Source organism: Chlorocebus sabaeus, chromosome 1 (genome assembly GCF_047675955.1).
Source record: "Chlorocebus sabaeus isolate Y175 chromosome 1, mChlSab1.0.hap1, whole genome shotgun sequence".
In the NCBI taxonomy this organism is placed as follows: Eukaryota; Metazoa; Chordata; class Mammalia; order Primates; family Cercopithecidae; genus Chlorocebus; species Chlorocebus sabaeus.
Window position 1 is genome coordinate 109,651,935 of NC_132904.1, and position 13,086 is coordinate 109,665,020.

At 42.0% G+C, this 13,086-nt stretch overlaps 1 protein-coding gene across 7 annotated transcripts in view; it reads left to right on the plus strand.

Moving 5' to 3' along the window:
* TTC12 (tetratricopeptide repeat domain 12) overlaps window positions 1-13,086 on the plus strand; it is a 58,624-nt gene that overhangs the window by 20,268 nt on the left and 25,270 nt on the right. For all 7 annotated transcript variants that reach the window (XM_038005197.2, XM_038005195.2, XM_008020899.3 and 4 more), the window contains 6 exons: window positions 145-216; window positions 3,998-4,058; window positions 4,513-4,701; window positions 5,882-5,951; window positions 7,051-7,139; window positions 9,478-9,646. In XM_038005197.2, the coding sequence (XP_037861125.2) occupies window positions 145-216; window positions 3,998-4,058; window positions 4,513-4,701; window positions 5,882-5,951; window positions 7,051-7,139; window positions 9,478-9,646 (650 nt within the window). The remainder of the gene's footprint in view (window positions 1-144; window positions 217-3,997; window positions 4,059-4,512; window positions 4,702-5,881; window positions 5,952-7,050; window positions 7,140-9,477; window positions 9,647-13,086) is intronic.

Here is a 13,086-nt window from a genome sequence, read left to right on the forward strand (position 1 = left end):
AAATGCACAAAAAAAGTTTTGTCAATTCTGGTAGTTGCCTGAGAATCAAAGCTTCGCCTTAACTCTTTTAGCTGTGTAGTGAGGGGAGTGGCAAATGACTTCACATCTTCTAAAACTTCTGATCAGTCATTCTCTTTTATGCAGTGTGATGAAAAATGTACAAAAGCATATTTTCACATGGGAAAAGCCAACCTGGCCCTGAAGAACTACAGTGTGGTAAGTTCTTAGAGGAATGTAATTGACATGTTTGATCACAGACTGATGCTCCCAGTTGTGCTAGAGGAGAACCATGATTCTCCAAGCTGATTAGGTATCAGTCCATCCTTCAGTATTTTCCAAGGTAAAGCTCAAGATCGTAAAGTTAGGAAGAATTTTGGGTGTCAGTTCAGCTCCACCAGTTGTAGGACTCTCTTCTGCAACATCCTCTACCAGTGTCTGTTCAGTCTCTGGAGAGAAAATACATAAGCAAAAAGAGAAAACAAAATTTGCTGTAACCTCATCACCCAAAAGTAACCATGCAGATCAGTCAACCTGTCTCTCTCTCTCTCTATCCATCTATCCATACTAAGATATTTTATATCGTTAAAAGTAACTTTATTGAGATATAATTCACATACCACACAATTCATCTGTAGAATGTATAAAAACTATATGATTCAGTAGCTTTTAGTATATTCACAGAGTCAGGCAGCCACCACCACAATCAATTTTAAAAAATTTTCATCCCTTCCTGGACAAACCCTGTACCCATTAGCAGTCAGTCCCCTTCCCCCAGCCCCATCTCAACCTTAGGCAACCACCAGTCTTTCTGTCTCTATACATTTGCCTGTTCTGTAGATTCCAGATAGAGTCATACGATCTGTGGTCTTTTGTAACTGAAGTCATTCACTTAGTATAATGTTTGCCTGGTACATTTATGTTGTAGTGTGTATCAGTTCTTCGTTCCTTTTTATTGCTGAATAATATTCCATTGTTTGATACCATGTTTTATTTATTCATCAGTTAATGGACATTTGGGTTGTTTCCACTTTTTGCCTGCTATGAATAACACTGCCATTAACATTCATGTGCAGGGTTTTCTTTTTTATGTTTACTGTCCTCTTGGGTATATATCTAGAAGTGGAATAGCAAGGCCGTATGGTAACTCTGTGTTTAACCTTTTGAGGAACTACCGAACTGTTTTTGAAAATGGCTGCAGCATTTTACATTCCTACCAGGAGTGTATGAGGGCTCCAGTTTTTCCACATCCTCTTCAATACCTGTTATCTATTTTTTTGTTGTAGCTATTCTAGTGGGTGTGAAGTGATATGTCATTGTGGTATTGATCTACATTTTTTTGGTGACTAATGATGTTGATGATCTTTTCATGTGCTTATTGGCCATTTATATATTTTCTTTGGAGAAATTTCTTTTTTTTATAATGAGATGTAAATGTCATTTATATATTCTGAATACAAGTTTCTTATCAGATACATGATTTCCAAATATTTTCTTCCACTCCTTGTATTACCTTTTCATTTTCTTGATGATGTTCTTTGCAGCACAAAATTGTTTAAGTTTGATAAAGCCTCAATTACCTATTTTTTCTTTGGTTGCTTGTGATTTTGGTGTTATATCTAAGAAATGATCATCTAATCCAATGTCAGGAAGATGTATACCTATATTTTCTTCTAAAAGTTTTATGGCTTAGCTCTTAAATTTAGCTATCTCTAATCCATTTTGAGTTCATTTTTTGTATGATGTGAGGTTGGGGTTCAGCTTCACTCTTTTTCATGTAGATGTCTACTTGTCCCGGAACCATTTGTTAAAGAGACCATTCTTTCCCCCATTGAGTGATTTTGGCACCCTTGTCAAAAATCAGTTGACCATAAATATATGGGTTTATTTTTGGTCTTCCAGTTTTATTCCATAGATCTACATGTCTGTCCTTGTGTCAGTACCACAGTGTCTTCATTTTTGTAGCTTTGTATTAAGTTGAGAAGTGAGAGTCCTTCAGCTTGGTTCCTCTACTTTTTTAAGATTATTTTAGCTATTCTGGTGCTCTTGAATTTCTGTATGAACTTCAAGATTATTGTGTCGATTTTTGCAAAGAAACCGGATGGAATTTTGATGGGTATTACATGAATTCATAAGTCAATTTGGCAAGTACTGCTATCTAAACAATATTAAGTCTTCCTATCCATGAACATAGGATGTCTTTCCATTTATAAGATATGTCTTTAAAATAAATTGCTTCATATTATACATTTTTTAAAAGTTTGTTGGATTTTAATTGTAAATGTAATGCAGGCTTATTGTAATGAAGCTAAATAAAAGAAATATGAATAAAGGAAATGTTAATCTTTCCCTGTCCACCGATTTTTATTTACTCATTCGATTTATTCATTCAGCAGATATTTATTACATGCTTTCTATGTGTCAGACACCGTTAATACAGGCAATAAAGAATACATCAGTGAAACTAGACAAAGTCCTTGGCTTCACGGAACTCATGTTCTTGGGGTAAGGGTGACCAGGAGACAAAAAACAATCAAATAGATATGTAGTACGTTACATGCACTATGTTAGATAGTGGTATGTAGTACTGAGAAAAATAAATCAGGAAGCAGTAAAGATGAGACTGGTTTTATATAGAGTGGTAAGAAAAGGCTTTCTAAAGGAATGGAGGGAGTGAAGTGAGCAAACCATGTGGATATATAAGGGAATAAATTCCTGGTGGAGGGATAGCTAGAATGCAGCCAGCAAGAGGAGAGCAACAGGAGATGAGGTCAAACAGGTGATAAGGGTGGGGAAGGGGCTGATCCTGTAGGGCCTTACAAGCTTTTCAAAGGACTTTGGCTTTTACTTTGAGTGATCTTCAAGCTTTATTGGAGGATTTTGAGTAAAGGAATTAAATGATCTGACTTATAAAGGATTACTCTGACTGCTAGACCGAGCATGTGTTTTGGCATGGTAAGATAAGAACAGAGAACGAGTGATAAGGCTATTGCAATAAATATGCAAGCAAGAGGTGATGATGGGGACCAGGTTGGTAGTGATGGAGGTGGTAAGAAGTGATGGGATTTTGGATATTTACTGACAGTGAAGCCAACAAAAATTGTTGCTAGGTTAGATCTAGGGTTGAAGAGAAGTTGGATACAGGGTCACTCTGATGTATAGACTTCTGTTCCTGCGACACCGTTCTCTACTTTAATGTGCTATTTTTTCCTTCAGTTTGTTTCTTAACTCTAGTCTTCTAGACGAACTTTGAACCTTCAAGATTATCTCAGAACTGTTTGTTTGTTTGTTTCTTTTGGGGTGTTTTTTTTTTTTTCTGAGCTTTTTCTCTAGGTGACTGGTTAGATTATACTCTGGGCAGTTCTTATATTCCTGTGAGAAATACAGCACTAAGCCCAGGAATCCTATGAACTAGAATCTTCATTTTTCCAGTAACTTTCTATCTAGCAATTTCCTCAATGAGAAGCCCTCACTCTTGAGTTTTCCGGCTGACTCTTATGTGGCCAATAAATGGATCCCTTACTGGTTCTCTTCACAGCCTGTACATTTAACTAGGCAGTTCTCTTTTCCTATTCCCGAGTCTCTGTCAACATTGCCTCTAGTTTCATTTATTTCCTAACTCCCTATGGACATATCTGACAGCCTTCTGTGCTCTCTCAGTGCAAATATCATATCTAAGTTTTGCATTTACTTTATGATCATTTCTATCCCAGACAGACATGATCCACAAGAATTTAAGACTGGATATTTTTCATCATGAGCATCTAACAACACTGTTTCTTTAAAACGAATTTTGAAATAATACCTGTTGCCCCCTAGAACTGGAGAAGCCTGAACAAAATGTCAAATGCACACTGTGTTCCTGTGCCTGCCTCCTGCACTGGGAGCAGGAGGAGGCGTGGAGAAAATAAGGAAGCAGCCGAGCCCAATGACACCCATTGTCTTTCTCATAATCACGTTTACCCCAACCACTCTTCAAGGTCTTGTTTCTTTTTTCTAGTCTAGAGAGTGCTATAAGAAGATCTTAGAAATAAACCCCAAGCTGCAAACCCAGGTGAAAGGTGAGTATGTTCCTGCTGAGACCCCTTGTCTGAACTCCACCTCCCTCTGCCTCCTGCCTTAGAATGCCTTCTGTGCTTTCACTGCCCTTGGCCACGAGGCAGCAGCGGATCCTCTTTCCTGCACAGTTCAGTCTTCTGTGTGAACTGGCCCACTCTGCTCCTCTGCTTGCTGTAATCCCTTGCAAATATTAATATTTGCCTTCTTCATTTTCTACACCATCCTCCCTTAGACACTTTTAGACTCCCTTGAATCTCCAACAAGGTTTAAGATTCTGGTTGTAGATTTAGACTGTTTCTAAAATTTTCCTTGCTAAAGAAGAGTTTTAATTATTTTAATGCTTTATGCTTCTCAAACTCCCATCCTCAAAAGAAAGTAAAAAAAAAAAGGTTGCTTCTTGTGTGGTATTGTTGATTGTTAGGGTTTTGTTTTGCTTTTCCTTTCTGGTTTTTCTAGATTACCTGAATCAAGTAGATCTTCAGGAAAAAGCAGACCTTCAAGAAAAGGAAGCCCACGAACTGCTGGATTCAGGAAAGAATACAGCTGTGAACACCAAGAACCTCCTGGAGACCCTTTCCAAGCCTGACCAGATCCCCTTGTTCTATGCAGGGGGGATTGAGATCCTGACTGAAATGATAAAGGAGTGTAAGCCAGAGATGTGTGTGATCTCACGAGTGCTGTCAGTGTGAAGGGACATGTTCAGAGGTCTGCCTTCAAGAATCCCTCCCTTTCTTCCGCAAATATTGATTGAGGATGTACTCTAATGTAGCTGCTAAAAGGGGTGCACAAGAATGTCCTCCCGCCTCTGCTCCGTCCTCTCTACAGAGCGTGTGTACACTCAGCACACATGTAAGAAACATACACAACACCACACATACACATGGCACACGCTCCATATATACTTACATACACCACACATGCGCTCAGCTTTCACTCACTTGAATATATCCTTATATTACACACACACCACATACCGCACACAGCACACTCACACCATAAGTACTCACGTCAGTCCACATATCCTGCGCACACTCCACCCTCACATTTTCTCCACACACCCCATGCACATCCTGCATGTACTCCACATATACCCCCACAGACACCTCAAGCATCCCATACCACCTCGCGCACTTTCCCTCCACCGTGGAGGAATGGAAGACAGAATTTTATAGGTTAAACTGTAAGGTTCACCCAGTTACACTGAATGGCTGCTTAGGATGTGAAAATGGTTTCAGAGCAAACATCAGCTCTCCTACTAATGAGGGTCATACTGTTTTCTTTTACTAGCTCTTGTAAACATTGTTACCAAGGCTTAAATAATCTCTATACTCAGTGACAGCATGTTGTTTGTACAAATAGATGGAGTGTCTGACTTCTCTTTAGTGTACAATGGAGGACATACAAATACCCCCTTTAGCAGTTTCTTGGAGATTATAAATTCCTCTCTAGAGCCTGGAAATAGCTTTGAAATAAATATTTAAGAACAAATGGATATGCTGGTACTTCCCATAGGTTAAGCAGCTCTGGGAAGCTCTCTAAAGATTACAGAATGATGAGCTGTGCAGATAGCCCTCGGGGCCACCCCAGCTCTGTTCTCCTTCTCTAAACAGTCCCTCTGCCTGAGAGGCACTGAGGCCTCTGACACTGAGAGGTTGCTGACAATTGTATTTTTCAAAATGTAAAGTTTATTTGTTTCTGCCAAATCATTCATGTGGGCACCGTGACATTCCATATTAGGTTTCTCATTAGCAGGTGGCTATGTCGCAGCTAGACACCAGCCAGCCAGTTTGGGAGTCTAAAGTGGTTTTCTCTGTATCTGTTTCAGGCACAGAACAAACTTTATTCAGAATGCACAGTGGATTTAGTATCATCAGTGACAACGAGGTCATAAGAAGGTAAGGATGTTCATAAAGACAGCCCAGCATCAAAGCAAGGGAAGATAACCACTTCTTATGAAATCAGACACGAGGCACATAGACAGTCACATTTCTGAACATTACCACCCTTCAATCAGTAGTGGGGGGCTCTCCAGGAGTGCGAAGCTACTACACGAACATCTTTGAGTGCTGGCCTTAAAGTCACTGGAGTTACAATGCAGTTAACAAGTGAGGCTGGGCATGGTGGCTCATGCCAGTAATCCCAGCACTTTGGGAGGTCAAGGCGGGCGGATCACTTGAGGTCAGGAGTTTGAGACCAGCCTGGCCAACATGGTGAAACCCCATCTCCACTAAAAATACAAAAATTAGCTGGGCATGGTGGCAGGCACCTGTAATCCCAGCTGCTCGGGAGGCTGAGGCACAAGATCACTTGTATCTGAGGGGTGGAGGTTATAGTGAGCCAAGATCACGCTACTACACTCCAGCCTGGGTGATACAACCAGATTCAGTCTCAAAAAAAAAACAATTGAAGAGAGAGGAACAGCAGCACTTCCCAGGGCTCCTCTAAGCTCTTCAAAGTCAGAGAAATTATCATTCTTGCTGCTTTCCCCCCAATTTTTGCAAGGTTGTCATTTGTTCATTTCTTCTTTTGGAATTTGCTGATCATATCAAGAGTGATACAAATGTAAATGGCCCAATCCCATTTATAATTTCATCTGAAGAAAGACCTGTATGGTAGGAGGCAGTTTGCTAAAGTGACTGTATTTTAATTTCAGTCGTTCTGGTGTGCTTCCTGAGGCTTAGGATAACGGTGTGAGTTGGAGTCACCAGTACATGTCTGTGTGCTCAGCCACAGTCCATTGGTCCCAGTGCAGCCATCACCCATGGCACTGGCTCACTGCCTAGCCTCTGTACAGTCCAGGCTTCCTCAGTCTGCGTCCTTGGCCTGGGACTCATGGTTCCATGATTGATCCTGGTGACCCATGGCTCTGGATTATAAAACTATACTTTCTGAAACCTGCATTTGGCAAATCTTGGGATGAAATAAAACCAAATGGAAGAGAAAATCAAGACTGATTTTCAGACTTTTAAGATGGCCCTCCTTTGTCCATTCTAGGTGTTTTTCCACAGCAGGAAAAGATGCAGTTGAAGAGACGGTCTGTGTGTCTGTTCTCAAGCTCTGGCAAGCAGTGTGCTGTGGGAACGGTAAGCCTGGGTAATCACCACTGATCACCATTAATGCGCTGCGTGCAAGGGAGTCTGCTGTTGGGCTGACTGTCTTCCCCAAAGGCCAGGCCCTGGAGAGTTGATGTCTAGACTTCCCCACACACCCGCTCCCTCCAGGAAAGTTTATGGATCAAAAGCAAGGTAGACAGATGAGGGGTGAGGTCAGTGAAGGGAGGAGGTTGTCAGCATAATGAGTGGTCTCCTCTCTCCTCTCCTCCTGCTCTTTGCAGACTCATGACTTCTGTTCATGCACTGGCAATGAGGTAGATGGAGTTTTTCTTTTCTTGTCAGCCTAAAATATTCCTTTTTGCTAACCACAGTACCTTTCCAGCGTCCTGAGATTTACAGTCATGCCCGCCGATATCTTCAGACACTAATTAGCATCTAGAATTGAGGTAGTAGAATGCCACGGGCATTTTATTTACTGGGCTAACTCTTAGGCTTTTCACATATTTGCATCTTCCAGGGTTCATTACATTTTTGTATAATCTTTCTTAATCTCTTTTGTAACTTCAATGTAAATACAAATTTTACTTACTTCTGTCATTTTTAAGAAGTATGTTTCATAGGAAAAAGTTTGACCCTGGACAGAAACACTGAAAATGGGGATGACAATAGCTATGTCTCCTTTTCACAGGGCTACTGTGGGCAGCCAGCAATAGGGCTTGTGAATGCAGTTTGTATACTCTGAGATGTTAAGTAGGAGATAATGCCTTTTTTTTTCTTTTTTTAGTAGAGTAGAGGAATCAAAAACTTAAGAAATTAAACTCTTGAAAATCTAGACAATTGGGGGGCCTATTTCCTGACAAGGATTAAGGGGAATTATGCCCAGACTACTCTCATTGTCAAGGTGCCTTGCTACTCTGTGTAAGACCCTGCACCAGCTTAGGGCAGTGTTTTTGCAAACTCCCCTACAGGAGGGTGAGGAAGGCAGGACTTGGCAATGGTATGTCTACTCAGTGTGAACCTGACATAACAATCTATTTATTTCTGTGAACCTATTTATCGTTTCTGTGAACCTTACAGTTACATTTTTTTATCATCTGAAAAATATTTTCAGATACCTGTGATGTAAATGCTGTGTCTCAGGTCAATAAAATCTTGATATATCTAACTCAATAAATGCAAAGCAGTTTTTCAAAAGGGCAAGGGAATGCTTAAAAGGAAGGACATGAAAATATGTCACTGATCTATTGTGGAGTAGGGAAGAGAAGCCAATTACAGGGTAGGATGTATAATATTTTACACATTATTTATATGAGAGGTGAATAATGCCTCCTTTGGGGAATGGGCTTACCTGGAGGGGTATCAACTCTGTGTTGTCTGAATTATTTATATCAAGCTACTTTTCTAGTATAAGAAAAAAATATATAATCAACAAGGACCTTTCCATTTCAGAAATCAGTACATCCTATCTTACATGGACAAGAGTAATTATAGGTGAAGTGTGGGATTGAGATGTAATGTTTGTAACGAAAACATGGTTTGATATGTGGGCTACACATAGGATCCTGCAGTCCTGTTACTCCGGCTCTTTCAGGGCAAGCGGAAACCTGGTGTGTGTCTTCTCCTGGATGCTGTGTGCTGTGTGTAAATGGGCAATTAGCACAGGAGGGGAGAGAGCCTAGGGTAATGAGGTCCATGTGATGGGACCCACCCCTTTGAGAGCCAGTTTGCTCTGTTTCACAGCTTAGCCTCATACTGCAGTCTGTACCCTGCAGTTTCAAACAAATTCATGTACCTGGTCAGAAAATGAAGCAGACGAAAGGGGATAAATCTACTGCCACCACCCTGGAAGAGCTTATGTTCTAGGAAGGAGGGCACACTTTATTCTTTAATGCTCTCATGTGATATTCTAGTTTCCTGGATAACATTTCCTCAAATGACCACTCTAGCCATTGTGTGAATATTGATGGTCTAAAGACATTCCACAAATAAACTGATTTATTTCCCTTTGCTAGTGTTTCCAGATACCACACACCAAGGAGGCTTGACAATAATAATGACATAGTTGATTTCTGGGTGCCAGTCCCTGTCTGGCACAGTCACGTACTGATTCATTTAATCCTCATGACGTCCCTGTAGATAGGAACATAATCCTCGTTTTACTGATGAGGAGACCAAGGAGCACTGGTAAGGTCACTCCCCTGGGCATTCAGACCCAGCAGTCTGGTTCTAGAATCCACACTCTTACACTTCATTATCTGCCTTCAAATGAGTGGGCACCAGTTGAGTTTCCCATTAGGAGAGAGGGCGACAGAGCTAGTTTAATTGCCGTGATGGCACGCACAAGACACACAACGCCTGTGTTTTGCAGAGGAAAATCAGCGTGTGCTAGTGATGCACCCTGACAGGGCCAGGCTGTTGGCCACCCTCTTGTCCTCCAAGGTCCTGGCCATCAGGCAGCAGAGCCTTGCCCTGCTGCTACAGCTCGCCCAGACTGAGAGCGGACGGAGCCTGATCATCAGCCACCTTGACCTGACCAGGTAAGCCTCTGCTGGCAGGATCTTCCTGGGACATCTCGTGTCATCACTTGACAAGTTCAGGCGTGCCTGTCTCCCCCTTATATCTCTGATGCGTGACTTGAAGGATCAATAACAGAAAGAGCCTTTGACAAGAGTGCCCTGTCATGAGGACCTCTGAGACAGACTCCTGTCTGAACTTGGTACCATGGACAGTTTCACTTCTCCTGAGCAACTGGCTTGTCCCCATCCCACAAAAGGTGCAAATGGCAGCCCTTCCATAGCCAGATCAGGAGCCCCACCTTAAAATAGGTTACTTGCTTCTGTGCCTTTGGCCTCGGTCCTATCTCTACCCTGTTCCTACCCTTCCTTTTCTTCTTTCATTCTTATTTGAGGTAATCCTATCTTATTCTATGTGTCCTTAAACCCTTTCTGGAACAAGATGCACTACGAATGAACAAAACATTTCGAATACTGTTGAATGGAGGTCTTTCCAAAGTGTAAGACTATGAGCATAGAATGTGTGTCCCCTAAGTAGACTTTCTAGAAAGATTACTGAACCACAGTGATTCCGCCCAGTTCTTTATAATTTATTACTTCATTTTAAAATTATTTATTTATTTGTTATTTTGCTTACTTGTTTTACTTATTCATTTATTTACTTTTATTAAGTTTTCAGTTTATTTATCTTTACACGATTAGTTTGAACATATGAAATTGTCACTTATTAGATCTAAAAGGTTGCATGCCCGCCATTTCATGTGGTTCAATCTAACAGAAACAGTGGCGATTATTGTAACTTGCTTTATAAATGTTTCTCACACAATCTAAAAACAGGAGATTACCCTTCTGAGTTTTTTTGTTCACTGCTATTTTGTTTTATCTCCCCACATGCTGCGAGGTAGGCAAGGTAAGCTTTATTACCTCATGTCACTCATGGGGCAGGAAGAACTACAGCAAGGAACCACGGGAATCTCACCCAACTAGCCTAGCCCCCAGGTACTGTTCTGAGGACCCAGCTCCACTCTGTGTTCTCAGTAGGAAAGGGAGCCAGACCTGCTGCAGCTGGCTCCTGTTCCTTCCAGATCTTTTTAGGACCCTGCCGAGCCCTCCCACACGGTCCAATTTGGTGTGGAGGTCCATGTGTGCCGTGACAGGGTGGTTATTAAGCCTTGCCTACGGCTCCCCTTCCAGGCCCAGTCACAGCCGCAGTGGCTCCCGGGAAAGGCTTTGGCAAGCCACTGAAGCTGAGGCTGCGCGGCAGATGCAGATTGTTAGTGGACTTAAATTCCCCAAAAGCACATTTCGCATTTCAAATGACTGCAGTCATTTCCTCAGTACCTTCATCGCATTTTTTTAATATTGTTTTTGTCTCTTTGAGTAAATGTAGCTATAGCTATCATGGGCTTCTCCCCTCAAGCTATCTTTGAATTGCTTGAGTTTCAATGTGCATTTTTCCAGTGTCTCGCAGAGTGGCGTTCACGATCACCTCGTGTGGTCCTGCCTACTCTCTTTAGACAGTCAGAGAAACCTCAGCTTTTTACTTTTATGCCCACTAGCCTCCTTAACGTGCATCTCCAGTTGAACCAGACAGAATGGGTTCTCTGTGATGAAATGAGGCAGTTTGAAGCAAGACAGGGCTGCGCATAGCCCCATGACCGTCTCGGCAGCACACTTATTACATTCCTCCCACAATGCTTATCCTCAGAGAAGAGGTTGAAGGCATGAATGTGTGCTGGCCAAGGACCACTGTCATTTTGTCAAAAGGGCTGGTTTTTAGTCTTAAGCAGTACTGAGCTTCAATTCCCTGCATGTCTCTGCTTGTGTGACCCAGGCACTGACGGGCCCTGGCATCTCATCTGCATCACTCACTTACGATGACACTTACAGAGGGTGATGCAGTTGAATTTTTTCTGCTGCATTACGCAGAATACTTGAGCGAAAGGAGCTTAAGCAAAATAAAGCCTGGCTTGTTTTTTCACCTAATAAAATGAGACTAAAGATAGCAGCTGTTGGTGCAGGGGCTTAAAGATGTCGAGGTCAAAGTCTCTGCCCTTCTCTTGACCTTCCTCACATGGTCATACCTTCTCTCTTGCTGCAACTCCAAGCTTCACATCCTTCTTTAAGACAGGTCAACACCAGCTGGATCTGTCCCTTTTATCAAGAAAAGCTACTGCCTATTTCTCTTTGGACAGAATTTTGTCACATGCTACCCCTAGTGGAAAAAAAAATGATCCCAGCTTCTTCTGTAGTAGAGTTAGGAAGAATAGAAGGGAATGGAGAATATCTGTGGGGTTAGCCAGCAAACAGCATCTGCTAGAGAAAAAAAAAAAAAAGGCAACTAACATCAAGCAAGCCTGACACATGGTATGATAGGGGCTCAATATTTTTATTATCATTTTCTCTTAGGGAATATTGTTCAGGGTCCTAAACTGAAGTAACCATGCATTTATTGGTTACGTGAAAGCGTTTTCTGACCTGTGGTTCACTCACAGAGACAGTTGCTTATCAGCAGAGCAGAAAATCTGCCACCATGAAAGAGGGTATGTGAGGAAAGAGAAAGGGATACACCATCCTCTGTAGGTGCTGAGTTCGGTTAGGATGTGTGCATTGTCACATAGAGAGGGGGGCTAGCTGTTTATGTCTCTCAGGACAAAGCCAAGATGGTCTTAGGCTATTGTCTCATCTGTGCTATTCAGGTTCATTAGCATTTATTTTCAAGACCAAAGAAAATAGGTTTAAATTGGTGAAGGAAGAATCTGAACTGACTGTAAAACGAATAAATTGTTTTTGACAGCAGGAACACTGGAATCCATTTCTGAAGATGTTAGGGATTTGCAGAAGCTCGGTGTCACCTGGGCCCTCAGAAACCATCCAGTCAAGCCCCACTCAGCATAGATGTCCTCTGCATACCCCCATACAGCCTGTGCATCATGCCCTCCAGGGGAGATGCCAGCAGTTTTCATTATTTTTATCTCCATTTGATTCGGGATGGGCACTAATGCAGCTAATAGACTGGGTGGAGGAAGTCTGTCCCCAGTTAGTGAGAGGCTGTGGGTCTCACCTCCCAAGGTAGCCAACTGTCCATTTCAGGACAGTTCTGATTGATATAAATTATCTCCTTACACTGTGCGTAAGTTGCCTGCCCCATACTATTCTGGGGTTGATTCTGCCTCCATACATTGAAGCCCAGGCCCAGACTCCTTCCAGCTTTCCAGTACCTTAGGTCTCTGAAAATACTGATATATTTCAGGTTAAGCATCCTTGTTACCTCCATCATTCCTTTGATGATTTGGCCTCCAGACCACTCCTAGAATAAGTGGCTAAATAGATCCAGCACCATAGATGTGGGTGACTGGAGTTCATATTCCCAAAAGCCCAGTCTGATAGCCTGTCATCTGTCTTTCTTAAAGATGTCAAGGTCAAAGTCTTCACCCTTCTCTGTCCTGTGGCATTTGGTCCTA